The sequence below is a fragment of the Ahaetulla prasina genome, chromosome 17, assembly GCF_028640845.1.
Source record: "Ahaetulla prasina isolate Xishuangbanna chromosome 17, ASM2864084v1, whole genome shotgun sequence".
Taxonomy (NCBI): domain Eukaryota; kingdom Metazoa; phylum Chordata; class Lepidosauria; order Squamata; family Colubridae; genus Ahaetulla; species Ahaetulla prasina.
In genome coordinates, this window is record NC_080555.1 from 9,725,865 (window position 1) to 9,749,548 (window position 23,684).

Below are 23,684 nucleotides of genomic sequence, written 5' to 3' on the forward strand. Positions count from 1 at the left end.
CCGCTGGGCTGGGGGGGAGCTCCGTTGCCATGGGGACCGAGGGAAGGGCTTGAGGCCTAGGTGGAGAAACCGTCAAAGAAGCGGAAAAAAAGAAGCGTGGGGGGATTTTTTTTTCCTCCCCCCTCCCTGCCTGCACGCTGAAGGTCTCCGGCCAAGAAGAGGAAAAAAACCACGGAGGAGGTGACTAGGGAGTCCTCGGCTTACGGCGGTTCGTTTAGTGACCGTTCGAAGCTACCACGGCACTGGGGAAAAAAAGGGACTTTTCGGACCGTTTTTCCACACTTACGACCCGGGGTGGTAGTGGTGGTGGTGGTCACGTGATCAAAATTCAGCCGCTTGACCAGTGACTCGTGGTTATGACGCCTGCGGTGGCCTAGAGTCACGTGATCCCCTTTTGGGGACCAGCAATGGGGGGGGGAAGCCAGATTCGCTTAACGACCGCGTGAGTAACTTATAACAACGGCAGTGATTCACTGAACAAATGTGGCGAGAAAGGTCGTAAAATGGGGCGAAATGCACCTAATGTCGCGCTTAGCGACAGAAATTTCAGCCTCCGTTGTGGCCGTAAGTCGAGGACTAGCTGTAAAAGTGGGGGGGGGCACTGGTAGGGGTGGGGGAGGGCAGACGTCCTGCTGGGCTGTGGGTCGGATTGGGAGTCCCTGGGTGGTATTTCCGATAGAAAAGGAAGGAGGAGAAAACATTCTCTTCGTTATTACTCTTGGGTTACTTATTTTCATTTATTTTCCATTTTGTTAATTGATCAAAGTGAACGGTTAATGCTTCTCCCTTTGAAAGCGTTCAGTTTGCAGCATTTTTGCACACCTGCCTAACACCTTTGCACAGGACCGTACTATGCAGTGGTGGGATTCAAGTCATTTAACAGCCGGTTCTCTGCCCTAATGATTTCTTCCAACCACCAGTTCGCCAAACTGCTCAGAAAGTTAACAACCGGTTCTCCTGAAGTGATGCGAACTGGCTGAATCCTATCTATCTATCTATCTATCTATCTATCTATCTATCTATCTATCTATCTATCTATCTATCTATCTATCTATCTTATCTCTATCCGTCTGCCTATGTCTGTCTATCACTTATCTCTATCTTGATAGATCTGTCTCTCTACCTACCTACTTACCTATCTATCTATCACTTATCTCCATCTATCTCTCTGTTAGATAAATAGATCTATCTATCTGTCTATCTATCTCTCTATCTATCATCTATCATCTATCACTTATCTCTATCTTGATAGAACTACCTACCTATCTATCCATCCATCCATCCATCCAGTGGTGGGATTCAAGTAATTTAACAACCAGTTCTCTGCCCTAATGATTTCTTCCAACAACCAGTTTGCCAAACTGCTCAGAAAGTTAACAACCGGTTCTCCTGAAGTGATGCGAACTGGCTGAATCCTATCTATCTATCTATCTATCTATCTATCTATCTATCTATCTATCTATCTATCTATCTATCTTATCTCTATCTGTCTGCCTTCTGTCTATGTCTGTCTATCACTTATCTCTATCTTGATAGATCTGTCTCTCTACCTACCTACTTACCTATCTATCTATCACTTATCTCCATCTATCTCTCTATCTATCTCTCTATCTATCTGTCTATCTATCTGTCTATCTATCATCTATCACTTATCTCTATCTTGATAGAACTACCTACCTATCTATCCATCCATCCATCCATCCATCCAGTGGTGGGATTCAAGTAATTTAACAACCGGTTCTCTGCCCTAATGATTTCTTCCAACCACCAGTTTGCCAAACTGCTCAGAAAGTTAACAACCGGTTCTCGCGATGTGGTGCGAACTGGCTGAATCCCACCACTGGTAGTAAGTCCTTGACTGACAGCAATTCATTGGGTGACCATTCAAAGTTACAAAGGCACTGAAAAAAAGTGATTTACAACCGTTTTTCACACGACCCCCATGGTCACATGATCAAAATTCAGCTGCTTGGCAGCTGACTCCTATTTAGGACAGTTGCATGTCCCGGGGTCATGTGATCCCCTTTTGCAACCTTCTGACAAGCAAAGTCAGTGCGGGAAACCAGATTCACTTAACAACCGTGTGACTAACTTAACAACTGCAGGGATTCGTTTCAATGACTGAGGAGAAAAGTTTGTAAAATGAGGCAAAACTCACTTAACAAACATCTCACTTAGCAGTATAAAACCTGGGCTCAATTGTGGTCGTAACTTGAAGACTACCTGTCGCGTGCAGAATTTTATGGGTCTGTACTGAAACAGTAACTTTGAGATCTAACAAAAAAACAGGAAGTTTTAGCCCAGGGTTCTGCTGAATATTTGCACCAATTAGACCCTGAATGTATAAATCTCTTTTCAGATGCAGAGCTGGTGAATTATACTGAACGGTGGAATATTAATTCCTGTTTTGGACCGTTGTTTATTAATTTGGAGAAGCTTATACATTTTATTGCCATCAATTATACATAACCCATATCATTGTCCAGCAAGATGACCCAGGCTGAAATCAAGCTTTGTTCTCTCCTGCTCAGCGAACATTTTGGTGAAATTGTGGAAAAGGTTGGAATGCAGCTCATCCGTATGGGTGGACAGACATTATGGATGATTTCCCAAAACACAGGCACGTCACTCGATCAGGTAGATTTTTTGTGTGTGTATAATAATCTACCCTAAATTAAACTAATGTTAAGTATTCATGGGTCCCGTTGATGTTCTCACTCACACTCATCAATCCTGAGTGGAATTAAGGATTCCAAGATGCTTCAAAAGTTGGTTTAGAGTTGTTGTTAGTTGTGAAGTCGTGTCCGACCCATCGCGACCCCATGGACCACGTTCCTCCAGGCCTTCCTGTCCTCTACCATCCTTTGGAGTCCATTGAAGCTCCCACCGACTGCTTCAGTGATTCCATCCAGCCGCCTTGTTCTCTGCCGTCCCCTTCTTCTTCTTTGGCCCTCCATCGTTCTCAGCATTAGGCTCTTCTCCAGGGAGTCCTTCCTTCTCATTAGGTAGCCAAAGGATTTGAGTTTCCTCTTCAGGATCTGGCCTTCTAAAGAGCAGTCAGGGTTGATTTCCTCTAGGACTGACCGGTTGGATTGCCTTGCAGTCCAAGGGACTCGCAGGAGTCTTCTCCAGCACCAGAGTTCAAAGACCTCAATTCTTTGGCGCTCAGCCTTCCTTATGGTCCAACTTTCACAGCCATACATTGCAACTGGGAAAACCATCGCCTTGATTATACGCACTTTTGTTGGCACGGTTATGTCTCTGCTTTTTAGTAAGCTATCTAGATTTGCCATAGTTTTAGTAACAGCCCCCAATTTTTCTGGCTGCTTTTTTTGAAAGACTGCTATCATGTCACCGCTAGTCCTTTTTTTCAATAAATTAGACATACCCAATTCCTGCAACCATTCTCCATATGTTTTTGTCTCCGGGCCCTTAATTGTCTTAGTTGCTCTTCTTTGCACTTTTTCCAAAGTTTCAGCATTTTTTATTTTATTTTTTTGTAATGTAGTGAAAAGTCAGGAATCTCCTTGACCAAGAGCGGGCCAGTAGGACCCGATCAGATAGAGGCAGCCTTCTGGCTCCATCCATGGTCACTGAACCACTGCCAGGCTCACTAGCTACCTGGGAAAAGGCTGTGTTCTACAGCAGTAGTCTCCAGCCTTGGCAACTTTAAGACTTGTGGACTTTAAGTTCAATTTAAGACAACTTTAAGACTTGTGAACTTCATTCCCAGCGTAGTTCAACTAAATTAAAGCAAATTCCTCCCAACACAAATTCCTCAGTCCTATTGCAAACCTTGGTCCAATTAGGCAAACTGCCAAAGGCCTTTCTTGGCAAAAGTTCAGAAGACACCGATACAAAATAAATGCAAGAAGACGAAGCTATGAATGTTGTTTTCCGGCAAAGCCCAAACGCCGTTGCTGGTCTTTTAAGCCTTATGGGAGGGGCCAATCATCTCTTGGCCCTACTCCCAAGTCGTCCTCTTTGCTTGAGCTGCTCTTGCCTTCTGGCAGCTCTTCTCATGCGTGCATTAGGAACAGGCTCCTCCTGTTCCTCTGCCTCACTACTGTCAGCCTCTGGAGGCTCTGGAGTCCGCACATCACTCCCAGATGGCCCTGGCCCCACCTCAGCCTCCAACGCAGAGCCCTCATCCGGGCCTTCCCCAGCCTCCAGGACTGGCCCACGCTCTTCCTCAGCCTCATCGCTATCCGACTCCGCTGCCAGCTTCGTAGGCTGCTGGCGGACCACAACACACAACAGCATTCTGGAGAGAAGTAGATATTATGTTTCCTTCCTTCTACCTTTATGCAGGCCCGGAAAGCTCTCTGTGTCCTCATTCAACACAACTTGGTGATATTCCAGCAGCAGAAGCGAGGCCAGGTCGAGTATGAAGCCCAATGCAGCCGAATTCTGCGGATTCTTCGGTATCCCCGCTACATCTACACAGCTAAAACTCTCTATAGCGACACAGGGGAACTGATTGTGGAGGAATTGCTACTCAACGGTAAAATGACCATGAGTGCCGTAGTGAAGAAGGTGGCTGACCGGTTGACCGAGACCATGGAAGGCAAGTGGAGCGGGTGGGTTTCTCTGTCGGGGAAAATGCAGCTGGCGAAAGGCCACCGTGAAAAGGTTTATCTCGTGCCTTTTTCCATAGATGGGAAAACAATGGATTACAGCGAAGTCTCTGCCACCTTTACTTGCCTGGCAGATACGCATTTTGTTCAGAGATGCCCTTCGCCGCCCGAAGGTTCTGAGTCTACCGAAACCCGGCCTTCTCCCACGCCTACGTTGGCCTTTAATGAGAAGGATATGTATGCTGTTCCGAAGCTGAACCTCATCGGTGAGGAGCCGAGTCGTTTCGATAGCGTGCGATGATGGCATTAAACCAGCGAGATACAGCTGGCATTTAGAGCCCCTCGAAATATTTTAGAAGCAACAGGAGTAGGAAGAAACCAACTTGTTTGAGGAGGGGAATGAAATTAGAATGGAATAGGACAGGGGTCTCCAGGCAACGGGGTTAATTCAGTAAGCTGAGTCTCTTCACCAGGGTTTAGAGCAGGGGTCTCCAACCTTGGCAACTTTAAGACTTGTGGACTTCAGCTCCCAGAATTCCTCAGCCAGCTTTGTTTTGCTGGCTGAGGAATTCTGGGAGTTGAAGTCCACAGGTCTTAAAGTTGCCAAGGTTGGAGACCCCTGGAACAGAATAATAATAGAGTAGAGTAGAACAATATAGGAGAATATATAGAATAGAACAGAATGAAACAGGAACAAGAACCAGAACCAAATAGAATAGAAGCTGGAAAGGACTTTGGAGGTCTTCTAGACCAGCCCGCTGCTCAGTCAGGAAACCCTATATTAGTGATGACAAACATTTTCGGGACCCAAGTGCCCAAAAGGGAACATACGTGCATGCTCATCCGGGCCAGAACCAGGAAGAGGAGTTGCCCAGGGGGAATACATGCACTGGAAAATGTACTTCCGGTTTCTAGCATGTGCATGCACGCTGGCTGGCAAGTCTTCCAGTTACTGCTGCGCATGCGCACCAGAGGTGGGTTTCAGCAGGTTCTGACCAGTTCTGGAGAATCGGCAGCGGAAATTTTGAGTAGTTCGGAGAACCAGTAGTAAAAATTCTGACTGGCCCTGCCCCCATCTATTCTCCGTCTCCCAAGTCCCAGCTGATCGGGAGGAAATGGGGATTTTGCAGTATCCTTCCCCTGGAGTGGGGAGGGAATGGAGATTTTACAGTATCCTTCCCCTGCCACGCCTACCAAGCCTCGCCCACCAAGCCACACCCACAGAACCGGTAGTACAAAAATTTGAAACCCACTACTTTTTTTTTTTTTTTAAATTTGAATTTATATCCCGCCCTTCTCCGAAGACTCAGGGTGGCTTACATTGTGTAAGGCAACAGTCTCATCCTATTTGTTGACTTTGTATATAAACTTATTTTATTTATTTATTTATTTATTATTTAGATTTTTATACCGCCCTTCTCCCGAAGGACTCAGGGCGGTTCACAGCCAAATAAAATAAACAATAATATTACAATATAAATACTATTAAAATACAATTAAAAGACTTATTCAATTGGCCTAGATTAAAAATTTAGAAGAAATAATAAAAACCCATTAAAACCAACAAATTTAAAAACTAATCCAGTCCTGCGCAGATGAATAAGTGTGTTTTAAGCTCGCGACGGAAGGTTCGGAGGTCCGGAAGTTGACGAAGTCCTGGGGGGAGTTCGTTCCAGAGGGCGAATTATTATTGCCCCCCCCCCAACAATCTGGGTCCTCATTTTACCTACCTTATAAAGGATGGAAGGCTGAGTCAACCTTGGGCCTGGTGGGACTCGAGCCTGCAGTAATTGTAACTGCAGGCAGCTGTGTGTTAATAACAGGCTGCATTAGCCTGGTGAGCCATTTCCCAGGCCAGCACACATGTTCATGCTGGAAAACAGAAGACCAGCTCTTCCGGTACTGCAATACGCACAAAGACCAGCTGACCGTCGGGTGTGCATGCGCGACAGAAACCCGGAAGAGGAACGGGCGATGCTGCGCATGCCAGGGCGATGTGGCTCCGCGTGCCACTTCGGCCAATGTGCCATAGGTTCCCCATCACGGGCCTGTATTGTTTCAGACAAGTGGCTGCAGAGTCTCTTCTTAAAACTCCCATAACGAAGCTCCCACAATTTCTGAAGGCAACTTCTGTTCCACTGGTTTGTGTCTTTCCTGCCTTATACAGCGAAATGTATCACCTGAATTCCGTTAATCTTATCTGTACGGTAGTATGACTCTCACGCAAAGAATCCTGTAAATATCGTTATACGACTGGGCTGGCGTCATTGATCCGGTCCTCGGTTCCTGGTTTTTTTTTCTACACTAAAGATAGGATTTTATCTTCGCGGTCAAGGGTCCCGCTTGTAGAAATCTGTGGTGGCTCAGGCTATAAGATAGCCTGTTATTAAAACACAGCTGCTTGCAATTACTGCAGGCTCGAGTCCCGCCAGGCCCAAGGTTGACTCAGCCTTCCATCCTTTATAAGGTAGGTAAAATGAGGACCCAGATTGTTGGGGGGGCAATAAGTTGACTTTGTAAATATACAAATAGAATGAGACTATTGCCTTATACACTGTAAGCCGCCCTGAGTCTTCGGAGAAAGGCGGGATATAAATGTAAATAAATACAAAAAATCTCACCTGAGAGTAACAGATGCAGATCAACCGTACAGTATCCCTGGGGGAGGGAAGGAAGAGACATCTTTGCTGCTGGAGGAAATACATTTTCTCTTTCGGCCAACAGGGAAGGGAAAGCGGAAGCATTCGGACAACGGCAAGGACGACGGTGAAAGAGGCGGAAAACGATTCAAGCAAGACGCCGAAAGCAACGAGGTAGCGTGGCCGCTGCTTCCAGGACAACTTAAGATGGGAGAAAAACTGGGCGGTAGAATGCAGATGCCAGAATAGGAGAGGGACAGCCCCGGCTGTGGGGGAGAGAGGGGAACCGGGCCACACGAGTGGTGGGCCAGCACCACGAGTGGCGCGCAGGCTTACGCGGACACGCAGTTTGACAAGAAGTCAAGCTGCGTGCGTGTGCACTGATCCCCGACCCCCCCCCCCGCCGCTCGCAGTATGTGCAAATTGGCAAATTTTAAGAGTTTGCATCGAAGCGTTTGGACTGGGGCGATGATAGGATAGGCTTTGCTGGTACCCTTGCTAAGAGAGTCTGCTTTTTAACCACCACCACCCCCCCCCCCCCCTGGCCCGTTTTCAGCCTTCTGCAGACAGTGGAATCTTCTGGCAAGTCAACATCGACCGTTTCCATCAGCACTTCCGGGATCAAGCAATTGTCAGTGCCGTGGCCAACAGAATGGACCAGGTGAGAAGCATCTTCCTCAAATGATTCAGTACTTATTAAATGAATAACAGGAAGCGAGCTTCCTATGATCATCTCGGCTGTCTTCACCACTCTCTGTAGGGACTTTCTAGCTGAGACACGGCTGCCACCAAGCCAAGCCAAGCCAACTACACATGACTCCCTCCCTCCTGATCACTGGTGCTAAGGACTGGCTGCTTTTCATTGACATTATCTGCCTAATGGCTGGATTTTCTTGCAAGCAAAGCTCCAGCTTTCTTCCTGGTGGGAGGAAGCAGAGGAGAATCGGTCCCACCTGCCTTTACCTGCCCTGTGATTTGAAATAGGCCAGATCCAATCCAAACCAATCCAAACTCAAGCAGAGGCACAGAATCAGAATTGCGTGAAGTATTACTGCCGCTTTATAAATTCTTAGTTAAGGCCACACCTGGAATACTGCATCCAAAACTGGTGGTCACATTACAAAAAAGATGTTAGGAGTGGTGCGGTGGCCTAGAGGTGGAGCTCTTGCCTCACAATCAGGAGGCTGTGAGTTCGGTCCTAGGTAGAGGCAGATATTTCTCTCTCTGGGCACGTCGAGAATATATCTGCTGAACAAAACTCTGCATTGGCAACAGGGACGGCATCCAGCCATTCAGCACTTTGCTTAACCCCACAAGGGATTATGGGGTTGTTAAAAAATGATGATGATTACAAAAAAGATGTTGGAAAAAGTAAAGAGAAGAGTAACTAAGATGATTAAAGTCCTGGAGACTAAAACATATGATGAACCATTGGCAGGATTTGGGTTTGGCCAGTCTAGAGAAAAGGACTAGGGGTGACATGATAGCAGTATTCCAGTATTTGAGGGGCTGCCACAAAGAAGAGGGGAGGGTCAACTTATTTTCCAAAGGATCAAAGGGCAGGACAAGAAACAATGGATGGAAACTGATGGAGAGAAGCAACCTGGGATTAAAGAGAAACTTCCTGATAGTGAGAACAATTAACTAGTGGAACAGTTTGACACCAGAAGTGCTCCATTCCTGGAGGTTTTGAAGAAAAGACTGAACAGCTACCTGTCTGAAATGGTGTAGGGTCCCTTGCTTGAGCAGGGGGTTGGACTAGAAGACCTCCAAAGTCCCTTCCAGCTCTATTCTGATTGATTGACAAGGGAATGGCCGCTGTTGCATCTCCTAACTTTTCTTCTGCCTCCACAGACCAGTAGCGAAATTGTCCGGACTATGTTGCGAATGAGTGAAGTCACAACCTCTTCTAATGCCCCCTACACTCAGCCGCTCTCTTCCAACGAGGTGAGCCACCATTTGAACTACCAAGTCGCGGGTTTAATCGTATGGCCAGAGGAGTTAGAATTCAGCCGAAATGCCAAGAGATAAAAGCCATGCCGCTAGTCCTCAGTGACCAGGCTGTTGCAACTCTGGGAGGCACGGGCTCCCCGGCCCAAAAGGAGTTTACAGGTAGTTCGTGACTTACAACGGTTCACTTAGTGACCGTTCGAAATGACGGCGCTGGGGAAAAAGTGACGTCACCGTTTTTCATGCTTACGAACATTGTGGCGTTCCCACCGTCCAATTTCCATTTGGATAGGGCAGGGGTCTGCAAACTTGGCTCTTTTAAGACTTGTGGACTTTAACTCCCAGAGTTCCTCAGCCAGCTTTGCTTCTGGGAGTTGAAGTCCACAAGTCTTAAAAGAGCCAAGTTTGCAGACCCCTGGGATAGGCAAATGGGGTGACCCTCAAAGGTGCTTTTTTTTTTTCAAGAGGCAGCTGGGCTTTTTTGTTTTTCTTTAAAGACATTTCGCTTCTCCTCCAAGAAGCTCATCTTCCGCTCCATCTTTTCTTTTTCTTTTCTTTTTTAAAAGATATTCCGATTGCTTCCGACCGGTTACAACATCTCCAAGCAGATTCTTGATCAGTACCTAACCTTGCTAGCAGATGACCCGGTAAGAAAATTAAATTTTCTAAAGCCGTTCCATACCTAAAGGAACGTTGCGTCTTTTGGATTTCCCTTTATTCAGACCTGGGATTTTTATCTCCAAGTTTTTTTTTATTCTCTCCGCAGCTGGAGTTCGTTGGGAGATCAGGCGACAGCGGTGGAGGGATGTATGTGATCAGTATCCTTTGGTGTCTTTCTGCGTCACGAGGGCCAGTCTCAGAATCAGAAGGGACCCACCTGGGCAATAATGCCAGAAGGCAGGGGTGAACCATCCCACTCAGTCATCTAGCAAAGAAAGACTCCTGGCCGTTTGTTTTTGCCAGCAGTATACAGGTACCGTATTTTTCGGAGTATAAGACGCACCTTTTTTCCCCCAAAAAGAGGGTGAAAATCTGGGTGCGACTTATACTCCAAATGTAGCCCCGCCCAGCCTCTCAAACTGAGGTTTCAGAGGCTAAAAGAAGCCCCCAAACGAAGCTTCAGAAAAGAAGCCCCCAAACAGAGCTTCAGAAAAAAAGCCCCCAAACAAAGCTTCAGAAAAAAAGCCTCCAAAAAGAGCTTCAGAAAAGAAGCCCCCAAACAGAGCTTCAGAAAAAAAGCCCCCAAACAGAGCTTCAGAAAAGAAGCCCCGAAACAGAGCTTCAGAAAAGAAGCCCCCAAACAAAGCTTCAGAAAAGAAGCTCCCAAACAGAGCTTCAGAAAAAAAGCCCCCAAAAGCCCCCTTCAGAGGCTTTTTTTCTGAACTTCTGTTTTGGAGGCTTTCAGAGGCAGAAAAATGTTTTTTCTGAAACACAGTTTCAGAGGCAGAAAAAAAAAGCAAAAAAAAAAAAAAGCAAGGCACAGAGCTCACAACCAAGGAACCTGTTGCTAAAATTCAGCTCTGGGAACAGCTGATTGGGGATATTCCGGGATGCCAATCCACCTGCCAATCAGCTTTTTTCTTATTTTCCTCCCCAAAAGTAGAATAGCAAATAGCTTTGCTGGCTGAGGAACTCTGCGAGTTGAAGTCCACAAGTCTTAAAAGAGCCAAGTTTGCAGACCCCTGACCTATGCCATTTGCAGACATTCGCTACACCTTCTTGGCGTTCTTCCTCTTGTTCTAACCATTCGTAAAATTTACTCCAGATTTCATAAAACATCCGGATGAGGGTCGTTCTCGTACCATCTTTTCCCTAACGTGTCTTCCACACAGATCTTCACAAGGGCCTGGCCTCTCTAGCCACCGCAACGCTGGAGTCCATTGTGCAGGAAAGGTAAAACGAGGTTTCTTTTACGGATCTTTCCACACCAGGAATCTCTTCCGTAGTTGTTTTTGTTGTTGTTGTTTGATTCAATTTTCTTGGAATAGGCTTTCTCTCTCTCTCTCCCCCCTCCCCCTCAAATAATATCCAGGGAGCCTGTCTCGTGTGTCGTCCTCCCCTCCTTTTTCTTTTGAGCTCCAAAGATTCTCCATTCGGTAGATTTCAGTTTGTCCGAGCAGTGGAGATTCTGCAAAACCTGTCACGAGTTTGCCGCAATCCAACCAGCACACAAGTAAATAATTCAGCAGGATTCGTGCAACTTCTTTCTATACAGTAATATAAATCACGATGCACGTATACAATACCCGTGCAGTAGAAGCCAGAACCAGAACTCCGGATCCAGAAGCACAGAATCTAGATAATACAGAGGCAATAATGCAAGGACAAACCAACTCTTCCATACATAACGGTCAAGCTAAGCCACGCTCAGGCTCCAAAATTTCTGAGTCGCCAAACAGTTCCCATTGGCTGACTTGCTGCCATACCTATTCCAATTCATGAACTCTTCTGAGAGGGGGAGGGAGAGAGATAGAGAGACAGACAGAGAGAGAGGAAGAGAGAGACACAGGGAGAGAGGGGGAGGGAGAGAGAGACAGAGACAGACAGAGAGAGAGAGAGACAAAGAGACGGGGAGAGGGAGAGGGGACGAGAGACAGAGAGGGAGAAAGAGACACAGAGAGACAGAGGAGGAGAGAGAGAGGGAGAGAGGGGGCGGGAGAGAGAGACACACAGAGACAAAGACAGAGAGACGAGAGAGAGAGAGAGAGAGAGAGAGACGGAGAGGGAGTGGGAGAGAGAGACAGAGAGACACACATACAGAGAGAGGGAGAGAGACAGACACACACAGAGAGAGACAAAGAGAGACAGAGGGAGAGGGGGCGAGAGAGAGAGACACAGAGACAAAGAAACACAGAGAGACGAGAGAGACAGAGAGACACAAATACAGAGAGAGGGAGAGAGAGGGACAGAGAGACACACAGAGAGAGACAAAGAGAGACAGAGGGGGAGAGGAGAGGGGCGAGAGAGAGAGACAAAGACAGAGAGAGGAGAAAGAGACACAGAGAATAGAGGGGAGGGGAGGGGTGGGAGAGAGAGACAGAGACGGGGAGAGACAGAAGGAGAGAGGGGCGGGAGAGAGACAAAGGGGGAGAGAGGGGAGAGAGACACAGAGGGAGAGGGGGGAAGGAGAAAGACGAGAGGGAGAGACAGAGAGGGAGAAAGAGAGAGAGAGGGAGAGACAGAGAGGGAGAAAGAGAGAGAGAGGGAGAGACAGAAAGGGAGAGAGAGAGAGAGAGAGAGGGAGAAGGCGAGACACAGAGTGTGGGAGAAAGAGAGACAGAGGGAAAGACACAGGGAGGGAGACACAGAGAGAGAGAGGCAGACAGACAGACAGACAGACAGACAGACAGAGAGAACTATACCTGTTCTCCAGCTTACATGAAAGTTTCCAGTGTAGGAGTCAACGGGTTCATTAATTTTTCGCTGCCCTACTCAGACCAGGCTCTTCTCCACTTTCCCTCCTGGATACAGATTTGGGTCCCGCTGTGCCCGCATTTTCCGCCTTTTATTAAGAAAGAGGCACCTGGAGCAGAAGCAGATCGAGGACTTCGCCATGATCCCGGCCAAAGAAGCCAAAGAAATGATGTACAAAATGTTGTCGGCCAATATCGTAGCTCTGCAGGTACAGGCTCACCTGATGACGCCCAGCGCGAAGGCCAAGCTGCGAGGGGGTTTTGCCTGCAAATTGAGGCCACCTGCCAAGCCAGTGATGGGAGTGAGATTCTTTGCAAGCCTCCTCAGGCTGCAGGTTGGCTAGGGGATTTTTTTTTTTAATTTGCATTTATATCCCGCCCTTCTCCGAAGACTCAGGGCGGCTTACACTATGTCAAGCAATAGTCTTCATCCATTTGTATATTATATACAAAGTCAACTTTTATTGCCCCCAACAATCTGGGTCCTCATTTTACCTACCTTATAAAGGATGGAAGGCTGAGTCAACCTTGGGCCTGGTGGGACTTGAAATTGCAGTAATTGCAAGCAGCTGTGTTAATAACAGACAGACTTAGTCTGCTGAGCCACCAGAGTGAAGGTCAGTTGCCCCTTGTCATGGAAGAGGGAGCATGGATTCTGCCATGGATTCCCATGTAGAAATTGTACGTGGGACCCAAAAATGATGCTGCTTTTATTGGGGCTACATTTAGGAGTCAATAGATCAATAGCACTTAGACTGATATACCGCTTCACATTATCACAGTGCCTTTCCAGCACTCTCTAAGCGGTTTACAGAGTCAGCCTCTTGCCCCCAATAATCTGGGTCCTCATTTTACCCACTTCGGAAGAATGGAAGGCTGAGTCAACCTTGAGCCGGTCAGGATCGAACTGCTGGCACTGGGCAGAATTAGTCTGTTGCATTCTAACCGGAGGGAGGGAGGGAGGGAAGGAAGGAAGGAAGGAAGGAAAGAAGGAAGGAAGGAAGGAAAATAGCAATATCACTTACACTTATATACCGCTTCACAGTGCTTTTATAGCCCTCTCTAAGCAGTTTACAGAGTCAGCCTCTTGCCCCACAACAATCTTTTTTTTTTATTGAAAAAGTTTTTACAAAAAAAAACACTTCCCCCCCTTTCTCCCCTCCCCTCTACCTCCCTCCCCTCCTTCAAAACCCCCTCCCTCCCCGACTTCCCGGAACAAACACAAGGTATAGTTAAAAATAAAACAAACATATGCTAAAAATTTTCCCTCCTAACTCAGTTATGCTCTTGCATTTCTCATCAAATCCTAGCCTCCCCCAATGCAATCAAAAATAATACATCCTAATCATTCAAAGGCAGTCTGATAACTCTTCGTCTGATATCTGTTTTGAATATAGTCAGTCCATTTTTTCCATTCAACAATCTTGATCCTCATTTTACTCACCTTGGAAGGATGGAAGGCTGAGTCAACCTTGATCAAACTCCTGGCAGTCGGAAGGAAGGAAGGAAGGAAGGAAGGAAGGAAGGAAGGAAGGAAGGAAGGAAGGAAGGAAGGAAGGAAGGAAGGAAGGAAAGAAAGAAAAAGTGAGAGAGAGAAAGAAAGAAAGAAAAAAAGAAAGAAAGAAAGAAAGAAAATAGGAATAGGACTGTATACTATCACCTTGCCTATTTAACTTATATGCAGAACACTTCATGAGAAAGGCAAGGCTAGATGAATCATAATTTGGAATTAAGATTGCCAGGAGAAATATTTGTTAAATGATTCACTTAACAAATAGCCATAGCAATAGCGCTTAGACTTATATACCGCTTCACAGTACTTTAAGCCCTCTCTAAGCAGTTTACAGAGTCAGCTTCTTGCTCCCAACAATCCGGGTCCTCACTTTACTGTTCTTAGAAGGACGGAAGGCTGAGTCAACCTTGAGGTGATCAGGATTGAACTCCAGGCTGTGAGCAGAGTCTGCTTGCAATGCTGCATTCGAACCACTGCGCCACCACGGCTGGGTGTAAATGTGAGAAACGGTCGTAAGTCCCTTTTTTCAGCGCCCTTGTACCTTTGAACGGTCACTAGATGAACTGTTGTAATTCGAGGACTACCTGTGGTGTTGTACCGATATCAGCAAATTTAATCTCTTATCTTTCCTTTCCTCCCCAACACAGGAAATCCCCAAAACTCCAGATCACGCCCCTTCCCGGACTTTCTATTTATACACAGTCAATACTCTCTCGTCTGCCCGGCTGCTCCTCCAGCGCTGTTATAAGGTTTGCATCCCACTATCTCCTTTTTTAGGGGATGTGGTGGCTCAGGGGCTAAGACGCTGAGCTTTGTCTATTGAAAGGTTGGCAGTTCAGTGGTTCGAATCCCTTGTGCTGCCGTTTAATGGGGTGAGCTCCCGTGACTTGTCCCAGCTTCTGCCAACCTAGCAGTTCGAAAGCACGGAAAAAATGCAAGTAGAAAAATAGGGGCCACTTTTGGTGGGAAGGGAACAGCATTCCATGCACCTTTGGCGTTGAGTCATGCCAGCCACATGACCACGGAGATGTCTTCGGACAGCGGTGGCTCTTCGGCTTTGAAACGGAGATGAGCACCGCCCCCTAGAGTCGGAAACGACTAGCACATATGTGCAAGGGGAATCTTTACCTATCTCTTTTTTTGTTTTGTAAGTGTGTGTGTGTGTGTGTGTGTGTGTGTGTGTGTGTGTAGGTCTTTGGTTGTTCGGGTATTCTCCCGTGTAAAATTGGAAGTGTCTTGGCGACGTTTCGACGAAGTCTCATTCGTCATCTTCAGGCTGGTGTTTACTGCTTTGTGCTTCTAGGAGCTCCTAGAAGCACGAAGCAGTAAACACCAGCCTGAAGATGACGAATGACCGTGGCGTTAAGACACTAGTATGAGCAAATCTCTATATATTTTTACGGTGTTTGTATTAAGGTATTTGGTTGTTCGGGTTTTCTCCGTGAAAAATTGGAAGGCCAAGCTCCCAACCAATCAGTTCAAACCCCCACTAGCAGTTAACAGGAAGAAACAGCTGCGATCACACATTGCTCCTAGAAACACGAAGCAGTAAACACCAGCCTGAAGATGAGGAATGAGACTTGAAACGTAGCCAAGACACTTCCAATTTTATGCAGGAGAAAACCCGAACAACCAAAGCCCTACATACAAACACCCGTGAAAACATATATTTTTTACGGGTGTTTGTATTAAGGTATTTGGTTGTTCGGGTTTTCTCCCGTGTAAAATTGGAAGGCCAAGCTCCCAACCAATCAGTTCAAACCCCCACTAGCAGTTAAAAGGAAGAAACAGCTGCGATCACACATTGCTCCTAGAAGCACGAAGCAGTAAACACCAGCCTGAAGATGACGAATGAGACTTCGTCGAAACGTCGCCAAGACACTTCCAATTTTACACGGGAGAAAACCCGAACAACCAAAGACCTACACACACACACACATACATACATACATACATATATATATGCAAGCAATCCATCTTCCATTAAACAGTGTGTCATCTGGGTACAAATATTGTTCTTAGCTTAATACCAATACATTAAATATCTAATACTATGACAATCCTCTGCTTAATTTATTTAACTGAATTAACTCTATTAATGCATTTTCTATATTTCACTCATCTATTTTTATTTCTAATTTTTATATTTGTTCTCTAACCATCGATAAAATAACTCCCATATAGTATAGTATTCGGTGTGTTCTTTCTCTTTAATTGCCAGCGTTAAACTGTTCATTTCTGCACATTCTAGCATTTTCCTAATCGCATTCTCCTCTGTAGGGATCTCTTCACTTTTCCAATTTGGTGCAAATACAATTCTAGCTGCAGCTATTACATGGATAACCAAACGTAGATTTTTTACCTATTTCTTTTTTTAAGCCTCTCTTAAGCCAGTCTGCACTCATGGCAGCCTCTATTTTCTCTCCCTTTCAGTGTGTGGCCAACCTGATAGAACGGCGACTCCACGAGACCAAGGAGAACCGGTGAGTCGGGAGTCCAGGGCAGGGGTGAAATGCTCCCAGTTCAGACCGGATCAGCCGATCCGGTAGCGATGGCAGAGGATGGTTAGGAAAACTGGTAGCAAAATTCCCTGCCCCCCGCCTTCATGCCCAGCTGAGCCACGCGATCGTCAGAACCTTTTTTTTTTTTTTTTACTTTTAAAAGCATTTTTTAACAACCTCTTCGGCCGAAGAGGTTCTTAAAAAAATGCTTTTAAATGGTTAAAACAAGGCTCTGATGATCCCAGCGGAGGTGCCTGATTATCAGAGGCTTTTTTGTCTCCCCCTTCGGGGTCTTTTTGTGAAGGTTGGAGGGGGGCAGAAATTCCGACTTGGGGTCTGCTTCAGCCTCCTAGTGTGGGGCTTTGGGTGAAGGCTGGAGGAAAGTGCAGCTGGTGGTGAAGAGCTGGGGGGCCTCGTTCCAGTGGGACTGCCTCATGGCCTGGAACTGGCTGACCATCTCAGCCCGCTGAGCCTCCAGGTGCTTACACCTGGCTTTGCACTCCTGCAGGTCTTCCCTCTGCTTGGAAAGCCTATGCTCCTAGTCCTCAGTGAGGTGCTTCTGCTGAGCCTCCTTCTCGGCCAGATCCAATTTGAACTGAGCTGTTTTGCCAACTCTTTACTCGTGGTGGCTGCTTAGCTCCAACAACTGCTTCTTGTTGAGGCCCTAAGAAGCAGGCAGGCGAGGAATGGGTGGGTGGGGAGGGGTGAGTAGAGGCTGGTGAGGTGCCCCTTGATGTGAGTAACATCGAGTTGGCCACACACACCCAGACGATCATTACACAGATCATATTAGTGGTCCGTGGAATTTAAAATTATGAAATTATCTGAAAAGTTGGTGACCCCTACTCTGGAGCATCTGCTGTAGTCTCCTGAGTGGTGCAGTGGCGTAGAGGTAGGGCTCTTGCCTCACAATCAGGAGGCTGTGAGTTCGATCCTAGGTAGAGGCTGATATTTCTCTCTCTCTGGGCACCATGAGAATATATCTGCTGAACAAAACTCCCCACTGGCAACAGGATGGGCATCCGGCCATTAAACAGTCAGCTCCATTCAGTTGCCCCGCCGCCACCCCGTAAGGGATTGCGGGGTCATTAAACGACGACATCTGCTGAAGTCACCTGGCCTTTGGCCCTGCGGTCTCTGTGTTTCAAGCGAGGCCACGAGACTCTCTGACCGTGGCCTTTCTCCCGTGGCAGGCGTCTGCTGGAGAAGAGCCAGCGGGTGGAGGCCATCCTTGCTTCTGTCCAGGCCACGGGGGCTGAGCAGGCACAGCTGCAGGAGATTGAGGAAATGATTACAGCACCCGAACGGCAACAGCTGGAGACCCTCAAGCACAACGTCAACAAGTGAGTACGGTCCAGGTAGGGGAGGTGGGAGCGGCTGGAGCCCTCCCCCCATGGGGTTGCCAGCCTTTAGTTCCCCAATCCTTTCAGAAGCCAAAGTTGACAGACTGTAGATCAGTGGTTCTCAACCTTTATAGTGCTGCGACCCCTTTAATACAATTCCCCACGATGTGGCGACCCCCAACCGTAAAATTATTTTCGTTCATAGGCCTAAGTAACTGTACTTTTGCTAATGTTATCAATCGTAATCATAAGGTAAATATCTGGCATACAGGATGTATTTTCATTGTTACAAACTGAACATCGCCAAAGCTTTATGTTTAATCACGAAACAATATGTAATTATAGTTTGTGCAAAATATATTTCTGCTTATAATTAAATTACAAATAAAGGAAATTTTTTTAGAATAGAATAGAATAGAATTTTATTGGCCAAGTGTGATTGGACACACAAGGAATTTGTCTTGGTGCATATGCTCTCAGTGTACATAAAAGAAAAGATACGTTCATCAAGGTACAACATTTACAACACAATTGATGATCAATATATCAATATAAATCATAAGGATTGCCAGCAACAAGTTATAGTCATACAGTCGTAAGTGGAAAGAGATTGGTGATGGGAACTATGAAACGATTAATAGTAGTGCAGATTCAGTAAATAGTTTGACAGCGTTGATGGAATTATTTGTTTAGCAGAGTGATGGCCTTCGGGGAAAAACTGTTCTTGTGTCTAGTTGTTCTGGTGTGCAGTGCTCTATAGCGTCGTTTTGAGGGTAGGAGTTGAAACAGTTTATGTCCAGGATGCGAGGGATCTGCAAATATTTTCACGGCCCTCTTCTTGATTCGTGCAGTATACAGGTCCTCAATGGAAGGCAGGTTGGTAGCAATTATTTTTTCTGCAGTTCTAATTATCCTCTGAAGTCTGTGTTTTTCTTGTTGGGTTGCAGAACCGAACCAGACAGTTATAGAGGTGCAAATGACAGACTCAATAATTCCTCTGTAGAATTGGATCAGCAGCTCCTTGGGCAGTTTGAGCTTACTGAGTTGGCGCAGAAAGAACATTCTTTGTTGTCCTTTTTTGATGATGTTTTTGATGTTAGCTGTCTTTTATCTTTATTTTATCTTTATGACTGCATTTCTGTTTAGCAGAAATTCCCTGAAAGGCCGCTGATTAATTTCATCGTGGTGATAGGCAGCGATCTCAGCGCGCCTCAGCAGCCGCAGAAGGAGCGGGGAAGCGGCAAACTGTTTTTTGGGATTTATCGTACCTGAAGCGGTCCTTAGTCCTTGACTAAGGTAGGGGAAATAAGAGTAGGAGAGAAGGTTAGATAGGGAGGAGGGGGAGAAAGGAAGGAGAAGTAGAGAAGGAACAGGGGAGGAGAGAAGAAAGTAGATAGGATGAAAGAAGGGAGGAAGAGGAGTGAGAAGAAGAAAGGATTGCTGTGACAAGGAAAAGATGAAATGGAAGAAAGGCAACCCCGAATGGATTTGAAAATATTAGGATAAAAATTGAAACAGTTAAAAAAAAAGGGAATGAAAGGAAACGCATACTAATAAAAATGGAGAAATTAGAACTCGAGGGCGAAAGAAGATGTGACTTAGTGAAGTGAGCAAGGAAATATTAGGATATAAATAAAAATTATGAAAAAAAAAATTTTTGGCAAAAGTTGTTAGCTAAGTAAAATCTATTTGAATATTGTACAGGGATTGAGACTAAATTGATTCTGAATTTAATAACAGCAGCAAGACTGTTGATTGGACAATACTGGAAGAAGGAAGAGATACCTACAATAGAAGAATGGATACTGAAAGTTACTAATTTGGCTGAGATGGCTAAAATCTCAGGAATCAGAAATCGCAGGAAAGATATTTAATTGAATGGAAAAAATGGATTGATTATCTACAAAACAGATATCAGATTAAGAAATATCAGATTGCCTTTGAATAATTAGAAAGTTATTTTATGTAATGGGGAGGGGGTTGGGAGATGAAAAGCTTTGGATGTGGTTATTTGGATTGGAAGGGAAAATTTTATTCTATGTTTGGTTTATGTATAACAATACCTTGTGATTGACCCGGGAAGCCGGGGGGGGGGAGGGGTTTTTTTTTGGGAGGGAGGGGGGAAAAAGGGGGAAAATGTTTTTGTTTTTTAAAACTCTTTCAATAAAAAAAAAAATCTATTTGAATATATTGAATTGTATAAGACATGATATGGCCAATGCTCTGTTCATAAACCATGTAGGTGTGTAGGGGGGAAAACTAAAACAAATCAATAAAAACTTGTTTAAAATAAATACATAAATAAATCCTTAGTCGCAGCTGGAATACCACATCCCGTTTTAGTCACCACATTAACAAAAAAGATGTTTGAGACTTTGGGAAAAAAAGGCAAAGAAGAGCAAGAAAAAATTATTTAAAGACCTGGAGATTAGAACATATGAAGAATGGTTGCAGGAATTGGGTCGGGCTAGTCTAGAGAAAAGAAGGACCTGGGGGGACATGATAGCAGTATTCCAGTATTTGAGGGGTACCACAAAGGGAGAGGGTCAACTTATTTCCTAAAGCACCAGAAGGCAAGACAAAAAAAAAAATGAATGGAAACTAATTAAGAAGAGAAGCAACCTGGAATGAAGGAGAAACTTCCTGAAAGTGAGGACAATGAACCAGTGGAACAGCTTGCTACCAGAAACTGCATGTCTCTATGGCAGTCGCTCAATCGATCAGTCCAACTGGTTCAATGATTAAAAGATGCAACCTTTCAAATTACAGATGTATAGAGTTGGAAGGGACCTTGTAGGTCATCTAGTCCAACCCTCCGCCCAAGCAGGAGAGCCTTCACCATTTCTGACAGATGGCAGTCCAGTCTCTTCTTGAAGGCTTCCAGGGATGAAGCTCCCACAACTTCCAAAGGCAATTTCTGTTCCATCGGTTGATGGTTCTCACTGTCAGAAAGTTCCTCCTTATTTCCAGGTTGAATCTCTCTCCTTGGTCAGTTTCCATCCATTCTTCCTTGTCTGGCCTTGGAAAATAGCTTGACCCCCTTCCTCCTCTCTGGGGCAGCCCCTCCAATATTGGAAGATGCTCTCCTGTCTCCCCTGGTCCTTCTCTTCACTAGACCAGCCAGGCCCAGTTCCTGCAACCTTTCATCGTATGTTTTAGCCTCCAGGCCTCTCATCATCCTGGTTGCTCTTCTCTGTACTCTTTCTAGAGTCTCAACATCTTTTCTATAGTATGGAGACCAAAACTGGGTGCAGTATTCTAGGTGTGGCCTTACTAAGGCTTTATAGAGTGGTATTAAGACCTCTCTTGATCTTAATTATATAGCCATTTGTCTGAAATGGTGTAGAGTTTCTGCCTGGGCAGGGAGTTCTAGTCCAAGGTCCCTTCCAACTCTGTTATTATGTTATGTATTTTCTTTTTTTTTTATTCAAGGATCGATGCCAGTGAAAATCAAGTGGACGAAACCATCTTTATTTTGGAATCCTACATCAACAGCACCATCAGGCGCTGAGCCATCGGCTGGAGCTCAAAAAATCCCATCTTCTAATTTTTAAAGTCTGATTTGTTTTGTTTTCATATAAAGATGATTTATTTTTAAAAAAAAAAAATTCCTGCCTTCATGCGGTGGTACTTTTTGATGAAGGAAACGTGTGAATTGAAAGTATAAAAATAGTCCTTGATTTATGTCTGATCGTTTAATGACGGCTCAAAGCTATAGCGGCCTTGAAAAAGCGATGTACAAACCTGTATTCGCGCTTAGCAACTTTTGTAGTACCCCGTGGTCACATAAACGTTCATCATTTGGATGCTTGGCAACGGCTCACATTTACAATTGCAATCCAACTCCCCTGCATGAGCAGGGGAGTCTATACCAGGGGTGTCAAACTCGTGGCCCGTGGATCGGATGCGTCACACCCCCCCCCCAGTTTAGGGAAGGGGGGGAAGTCACGATACGTCACGTGACGACGTGAGTTTGACACCCCCGGTCTGTATCATTTCAGTGGCTGTCCTGTCTTTTCTTGAAAGCCTCCAGCGATGAAGCATGCACAACTTCTGGTGGCAAGCAGTTCCACTGGTTAATTGTCCTCGCCGTTAGGAAATTTCTCCTTAATTCCAGGTTGCTTCTCTCCTTGGTTAGTTTCCACCCGTTGCTTCTCGTCCTGCCCTCAGGTGCTTTGGAGAATAGCTTGACCCCCTCCTCTTCGTATTGATGTTGAAAGACTGCTATCATGTCACCCCTAGTCCTTCTTTTCTTTAAACTAGCCAGACCCAAATCCTGCAACCTGTTCTTTGTATGCCACAAAGAAGAGGGAGTCGGGCTGTTCTCCAAAGCACCTGAGGGTAGAACAAGAAGCAATGGGTGGAAACTGGTCAAAGAAAGAAGCAACTTAGAACTAAGGAGAAATTTCCTGACAGTTAGAACAATTAATAAGTGGAACGACTTGCCTTCAGAAGTTGTGAATGCTCCAACACTGGAAATTTTAAAGAAAATGTTGGATAACCATCTGACTGAGATGTTGTAGGGTGTCCTGCCTGGGCAGGGGGTTGGACTAGAAGGCCTCCAAGGTCCCTTCCAACTCTGATGTTATGTTATGTTATGTATATTTTAGCCTCCAGGCTTTTAATCACCTTAGTTGCTCTTCTCTGCACTTTTTCCAAAGTCTCAACATGTTTTATTTTAATGTGGGGACCAAAATCTGGATGCTGTATATTCCAGGTGTGGCCCCTCGCTAAGGGCTTTGTAAAGTGACACAATAATACTTCACGTCATCTTAATTCTATTAATGCAGCCTAGGCATTGCGTCGGCATTTTTTGGCTGCCGCCGCACATAATTGACTCATATTGTCCCCCCGGGATTCCAAGATCCATCTCACAGTTGCCGGCATTGAGCCGATTTTGACCTAGTCTCGCTTCCTGTACGGTTGGTTTTTCTAGCCTTAGTGTAAAAGCTTACTTTTATGTATATTAAATTAATGTATATTAAAGGCCCCCAGTGCCAGTAGTGAAATCCAAATTTTTTTTTACTACCGGTTCAGTGGGCATGGCTTGGTGGGCATGGCAGGGGAAGGATACTGCAAAATCTCCATTCCTACCCCACTCCAGGGGAAGGATACTGCAAAATCTCTATTCCTACCCCACTCCAGGGGAAGGATACTGCAAAATCTCCATTCCCTCCCCACTCCTGGGGGAAGTTACCGGTTCTCTGAACTGCTCAAAATTTCCACTACCAGTTCTCCAGAACCTGTCAGAACCTGCTGGATTTCACCCCTGCCCAGTGCCCAAGTCTGTCATGATCTATCTGAATCTTGAACGGGGGGGGGGGGGGGGAGAGAGAGAGAAACTGGGGTGGGGGTGGGAAAATCCCACGGTAGATTTAACATTTTGACGGGAAATGCATCTACCATGTTCATTATTTTATTACGTTGAATTGGTTGCCCAACAGTGGATGTTGAGATTTGCGGTCCTCGACGTACGACCGCAATTGAGGCCAACATTTCTGTCGCTGAGACGGTTGTTAATTTTGCCCCGTTTTACGACCTCTCTTGCCACCATGGTTTAGTGAGTTCCTGCAGCTGTTAAGTGAGTAACCCGGTTGTTAAGTCCCCGTTGACTTTGCTCAGTCAGAAGGTCACAAAAGGGGGATCACGTGACCCCAGGACAGTGCAAATGGTCATAAATATGAGGCAACCCTCTGTATTTTGATCACGTGACCATGGAGATGCTGCAACAGCCATAAGCATGAAAAA

The 23,684-nt window shown here is 45.7% G+C and overlaps 1 protein-coding gene across 3 annotated transcripts; it reads left to right on the forward strand.

The window, feature by feature from the left end:
- The first annotated feature begins 19 nt into the window (after positions 1–19).
- Positions 20–22,264, forward strand: POLR3C (RNA polymerase III subunit C). 3 transcript variants are annotated; one of them, XM_058159773.1, is made up of 16 exons: positions 36–180; positions 2,360–2,387; positions 2,532–2,637; positions 4,312–4,567; positions 4,658–4,843; positions 7,302–7,390; positions 7,773–7,877; positions 9,071–9,163; positions 9,733–9,813; positions 9,933–9,984; positions 10,999–11,059; positions 12,638–12,788; positions 14,740–14,841; positions 16,526–16,575; positions 17,787–17,936; positions 21,369–22,264. In XM_058159773.1, exons 3-16 carry the CDS (start codon positions 2,566–2,568, stop codon positions 21,445–21,447), a joined length of 1,527 nt encoding a protein of 508 aa, XP_058015756.1. In that variant the 5' UTR covers positions 36–180; positions 2,360–2,387; positions 2,532–2,565; the 3' UTR covers positions 21,448–22,264. The 3 variants fall into 3 exon arrangements, with proteins under 3 accessions (XP_058015758.1, XP_058015756.1, XP_058015755.1); XM_058159775.1 differs by lacking the exon at positions 2,360–2,387 and having other exon boundaries at positions 20–180; XM_058159772.1 differs by having other exon boundaries at positions 2,360–2,637.
- Positions 22,265–23,684: the final 1,420 nt, after the last annotated feature.

What these genes read in the sequence shown, in the direction of transcription:
- POLR3C (XM_058159772.1), top strand. Translation starts at nt 2,491, where the DNA reads ATGACCCAGGCTGAAATCAAGCTTTGTTCTCTCCTGCTCAGCGAACAT. An exon ending in CAGGCACGTCACTCGATCAG is followed by an intron (nt 2,638 to 4,311) that starts GTAGATTTTTTG and finishes ACCTTTATGCAG; the next exon opens with GCCCGGAAAGCTCTCTGTGT. An exon ending in AGCCGCTCTCTTCCAACGAG is followed by an intron (nt 9,164 to 9,732) that starts GTGAGCCACCAT and finishes CTTTTTTAAAAG; the next exon opens with ATATTCCGATTGCTTCCGAC.